Source organism: Siphateles boraxobius, unplaced genomic scaffold (assembly GCF_051911475.1).
Source record: "Siphateles boraxobius isolate OS27281-9 unplaced genomic scaffold, OSU_SipBor_1 35, whole genome shotgun sequence".
Taxonomy (NCBI): Eukaryota; Metazoa; Chordata; class Actinopteri; order Cypriniformes; family Leuciscidae; genus Siphateles; species Siphateles boraxobius.
In genome coordinates, this window is record NW_027508975.1 from 3322359 (window position 1) to 3328278 (window position 5920).

At 38.9% G+C, this 5920-nt stretch overlaps 1 protein-coding gene across 1 annotated transcript; it reads right to left on the bottom strand.

Annotated features, from left to right (window-relative positions):
• Positions 1–2722: 2722 nt before the first annotated feature.
• Positions 2723–4785, bottom strand: dlx6a (distal-less homeobox 6a). The gene is made up of 3 exons (XM_077195987.1): positions 4248–4785; positions 3659–3852; positions 2723–3372 (listed from the first exon to the last, which is right to left on the bottom strand). The coding sequence occupies exons 1-3, from the start codon at positions 4555–4557 to the stop codon at positions 3133–3135; spliced, it is 744 nt and encodes a 247-aa protein (XP_077052102.1). The 5' UTR covers positions 4558–4785; the 3' UTR covers positions 2723–3132.
• Between the last annotated feature and the right edge of the window lie 1135 nt (positions 4786–5920).

The window sequence follows — 5920 nt, forward strand, 5'->3', positions numbered from 1 at the left end:
TCCCTTCAATGTTCAAAATAAACATCACGGATCATTCTTTAAAAATATGTCTTGAGACTGATGGTTCCACACATATAAAATAGCTACTGAATTGTTTCATGGTTGGGTCAAATATGGCCAAACCCAACAGTTGGTTTAAATATCTTAATTTTTTTTAAATTGCAAATTTAAACCTTACGGTTGGGTTTGTCCAACCCAAATGTGGGTTGAAACATCCCGGCACTTTTTTAGTGCGCAACACCCAAGAATTGATAGGCTATATGTCATGTTTTGAACACTGAAATGTTGGTAAACAATAACTAGGCTAAGTTTAATTAAGCATATATACTGTGGTTTTTTGTCTTTACAACAAATAAAAGTGACAAATATCTATCCAATAGAAACCTATGACATGAGATAATTGTAGTAGGCTACGTATTCATATGCATTTTTAATACCCCCACACACACACACTCCCCACACGCGCTCGCGTCACGCTCCAAACATATACGCCATATCAACTCTAACTTTGCCTCGCTTGCTATTTCACTTACACAAACACGCTACGTCCCATGCCATTATATATCGAGAGCCTTGTTAAATTCCAACTCAACATTTTCCACTCGAATTCACTGCAAACCGTGTATAAATAATGACAGTTAGCTTTACTGGACACCCTCAACTGTAACACTCAACAATAATTATACTTCCACCAGGATTAGCTCCATTATCATAATCTGGACATTTACAATTATCTATAATTTGCAAAGATGCGCCTGGTTCTTGATTGCAGACGGTTTTTTCCCTAGCTCACCATCTCTAAACAGTGACAGTAATAACGGCTAATTTTGCAGGCAATATAAGAGGTGTCGGGGTGTGCAAACACTTCCACACCTGGATTTGCTTACTCAACACAAGCGGTACACAGGACCGTCCGCTTTCACAACGATATCTTTTTTGAAACATTGAAACCAGAGATGTTGGTCTATGCAAGACAATAAACTTAGCCACCGAAGGTAAGTGTCGTTCCATTAGCCTAGCATGTTGTTTTGTTGTTGGCTAATCTGTGTGCCGCTGATGGGTGGGTGTTGTTATGAACTGCAGTTCGGCTTGTTGGGGAAGGCAGGCTATTTTGCAGGAAAACGTGTGACATACGAACGCTGGGATCTATAGTGAACCGGTCATAATTTGTATTGGTGTTTTATCCCTCTCTTTTTCATCTGGGCAACGCACACACTCGGAATTATAGCTTCTTGGTATTTGGTAGCCTAAATTCTCATTCTTGAGGATATCGGTATCCGCAGCAATAAGATCGTGTCTGTTGCAGTCTGTCAGGGGGGCTATATGTGTGTAGGGGCTCTCACATTTTATTTGTAATATTATGCGGAATAATTTTTGATTCCTCCAAAGATTATTTAGCTGTAGAATTTTAGAGTTGAGGCAAACTCTGAATCAACATCCACCAATGCTAAATTTCTAGGCCTATATATGTCAGAATTGTTGACAATTTCTATTGTAAAATTATTGACATCTTGACCCTTAATTAATTAGCTTCAATGAGCTCATTGTTTCTGCCTTAAATTTAATAGCCTACATTGTTAGCTAACTACGTGATTTGTAGCCTATGTAGTCTACATTTTTTAAATACATTGGACAGTCACCTCTGATAACAGATCACTCTAAATTGTAATGTAGCCTACACATGTATTTTCTGTAGCCTAAAGCTGCTTTAAAACGATATGTATTGTCAAAAGCGCTTTAATAAATGTGAATTTAATTGAATAGAGTTGCAAATGTTAGCTATTTTTGAAGACCTTACTGTGAGCAGAAAAACCAATGACAAACGTGTTTTTGACGGTTCCTATTTCAAGATGTACCTTATGTTCTTATAGGCAGAGCAAACATTTAAATGAACCATCCCAATCCGTTGATGAGGAAACCTTTTTAGAAAATCAAGCCCCATTCTCTGCGGCTGGGGCATCCACGATTTGACAGCTGCAGGGGCTTCTCGTCTCCCTATTCAACATTGTAATTTTAGATAATATCCCAAGTGTTCACTCTCCTCAGCAATTTGTACATGAATAACCGAATAATTTCATCTTTTGTTTCGTCTTTGCCACTTCAAATCCAAATAAAGATGCCTTTTAGTATTAAAAGTGGTAGAAAATTACAGGTAATTATCTTTGACGGTAAAAACGCTGTAATCAGCGGGCTACATCAAAAATTACCCTAATTATGTCTGCATTTATGAGAATGGAAAAAAAAACCTCTCTTGGATAAAACCCATAAATTGTCCCAAATATCTCCTTCATATTGAACGAGACTGCAGCTGGATGCTTTGTTCAGGATCGATCCTGTGGCGAAAGGCATTCAGCGTCTCGCAGATCAAGGCAGAGAGAAAGGGGGAAAACATTTAGTCAATACCTTAATAATTGAGCTAGAGAATGACAAGATGGACAAGATGCAGCTCTATTCTGTAGGAAAACACTTTGAGAAACCACCATCTCGGGTAAGCCATTTTGTTATTCCTTCATATAAAGCATTTCCAGCATTAGAAAAATGCCTTAATGTGGAGGTGATTTTTTTCAAATGACTGTGTAAGTTGTTAATATGTCCTATTTTTTTATAAAGAAATGTTTTCAAATTCAGATTATTCCAAAAATCAATTTCATAATTGATTTTTTAAAAGCCAGTCTTTCATAATATATCATAAAAAAGGGGAAAAAAAGGCACGACACGTTACTTGAAGTCATGGTTTACTCCATTTATGACAAAAGTTTTTAACAACTAAAATTGGACAATATATTTACAATCAAGTTGCTTTCGTTTGCATGATCAAAAACATAAACGCAGGAGGATTGAGTTCGTTTTCAAATGCGACTCAAGCGCGTGACAAAACGTTTCGCTTCCTGTTGGTGATGATTGTGTTTGATTACAGCCAAACGTGAGAACAGATTTTTAATCAATCCGTTTAATTTGCTACTGACATTTAGTTCCATTGTCGAGCTTCGCCACACCGCATGTCTTCATCCTTCAAAAGAAATCGTCCCCTTAATAGACTAGAATAGGTCTCTATTAGGGATGTTAAACCGCGAACTGGGCGAAGACAAAAAGTCAACGTCAAGGCCTCAGGCCTAAAACAGGGCTAGTTGCCTATCTCTGCATGGCGTCCTGATGAGGCGAAGAATACCAGTGTGAGTAACCGGGCATGTAGCTGTTAGCAGACATGTTTACTCCTTTAGAGGAGGCTGAGACGTCCCAGATAGGAGGAATGGCTGGAGAGCGCGAGGACAGGGCGATGGAGCCGGGCAAAGGGTCCATCTCGTGGGGGTTACCGCCTTGTTTCAACAACTTCTTGAACTTGGACCTTTTGTTTTGAAACCATATCTTTACCTGAAAAGAAAGACAAATATAAAAAATGGGTTATATCCTATTTAAAGTGAAGTAGGTGTCTAATTTAGTTAACATGAATTTTTTTTATTTATTTTTTTATCCTAGCCTACTAGGTCCACCTTTGTTAATTATAATAATCAGTTATAATACTCAACCAAAATGAAAAGCATAAATCACTTTTAAATTCAATTGAGTCCACATTCCACCTGAGATATAGCCTAATACCCAACCAAAATGAAAAAAAAAAAAAAATTCAATATTAAATGTAAGTGAGTCCACATCTCACCTGTGTCTGTGTGAGCCCGAGAGAGGCAGCCAGTTCCGCGCGCTCTGGTAACGCCAGGTATTGAGTCTGCTGGAACCGGTGATTTAATGCCTGGAGTTGCAAACTGGAATAAATCGTCCTTGGTTTTCTGATCTTTTTGCCTTTTCCGTTGAAACGTATTTCTCCATTTTCAATCACTGTTGTTTTCTGCTGTTCTGAAAAGGGTGAATATTGTGGAATGATTCCCGCACATAAACATTTATAAGAATTTGAAATGTGTTTTTTTTTGTTGACAAACACATATTTGTAACGTTCGCATTATATAGCATAATTACTTTGTCTGTCATATTTAGGAAATAGCATGAAGTGACATGTAGAGACTGAGACAATTAGATGCTAATTATAATTTGTAATGGTGGGTAGAATCACTGGCGGAACGCAATAAATCATTTTGAGAACACCGTTATTGCTGACAGGCAACGACGGGCAAGACTGGGCGAGAACAAAGGGTAACGGGTACGGTGTCTTATATTTTATCGACATACGGCTTTCCTCGTATAGTTCAACAATGAAAACAGAGCTGGATCTTTACGCATGTAAATACGCTTACCTGTGGCGTCTAACCTGGTCTGTGCTCCGCTGGCGTTACTGTAGGACGGCAGGTACGGACTGTGGTGGGGATGGCTTACATAGGAGTAAGGCAGCGACCTGTTATAAGAGTTTGAGCCGGAGTACGGAGAGCTGTCGTGCTGATGATGATGATGATGAGACCCGGAATGGAGACAGTGGAGCGGATAATGGCTGGCGGCCATTGACGGGGAGCTCTGTTGTGAGTGCGATTGCTGTCCAAACTCCATGAAAGCAGATTTTGACGAGTCTTGAGCCTCCAGACCGTCAGCCATCGTAGTCATGGTCATCATCAAATTTTCTGTTTTAAGAGCACTTACCCCCTATCTCTGAAGTCCAAATGAGTCCTTTCGTTGTGTTCGTTTCTTTCTCTCCTTGGTTAGGGGATATTGCGTTATTACCTCCACAATTTATCCTTTTTTGTCCAGTAATTCTCACGCGGTATGGTGGAAGGTGGGCTTGAGTAAAGGCAGCGATTTTAAGGTGGATTCTGTTAAATTTGAGTCCTTGCTTCCAGACTTGATGCAGCCACTACAAGTAAAATGGTTTGTCTCCAAAGGGCAGCGCCTTCCGATTGGTCATTCAACCTAACGTCATCAGTTCTCTGCTTTAGCTGAGACTTCACAGTGAGTTAACCTACCTTAACAGCTCCCACCGTAGCCATAACCATGTGGAGAATAATAATGCTGGGATATCCCTCTGATATTCACAAAATTCCCACTCAGATACGACTCCAGAGACAATGTCGCGCGCCGCTATCGAAGTAATTAATCGCGTGGTTCGTACAGCTCGAGGTGCCAAATAATGCTTAGCCTACAAACCGCAAGAACATACAAATCGAATCGTTTTATAGGATATAGCGAATATATTGCCATATGTACGACTAAAAAGTCATTTTATATGGACGTTGATGTCTCAATGCAATTTACAAAACAGCAGAAACCACAACAGTAAAATAATAATATAGGCTAAATACAAACACAGAACAATACATACATAATTAAGGAGATTTAAAGTAGCCAATAGAATAAAAAATATAAGCCATGCATATTAAGTGAAAATATGCGGTGTCAGAAGAATAGTCTATAAAACCAATAGTTGTAACTTGTACGCCTCTTCAGAGAGGATTCACGTGAACTATAAACACGCCAGATATGGTCTGGTTTAATTAAGCCCCAGTCAGTGAAAGGCCCGGGTTAGTGACAGCCTTTCCTCGTATAATCACGAGCCAGTCACAGTTGAAAATATATGCAAATTACGAGTGCAGTTTGTGGTTTGGCAAATCGCGATCGCATTATAAACCACGATGTAAATATACCCTACAACTGCAAGGCTTTCTTCATTCTCATTTCACTCAATTTTTATTTTATAGACAACGAGTTTCCTTATGATATGGCATACATTTACTTTAAATGGCAATGAAAATGCAATTACGGTCGCAATCAGTTATATCCAAATCCTCTTTGATTATCCGTTACACTGTATTCAGACTGGCGCTATAAAATTAAGAACAATTCGTCTGTAATGATTATGGACCTTGTTTATTTTGGGAGGTGGATTAAAAGTGGATATAGCATAAATTATCCGCTAATTATACACCAGTGTCGCCTCAATTATCCTCTTATCAAAAATGGTAGCCCTAAATGCAGCATTTAG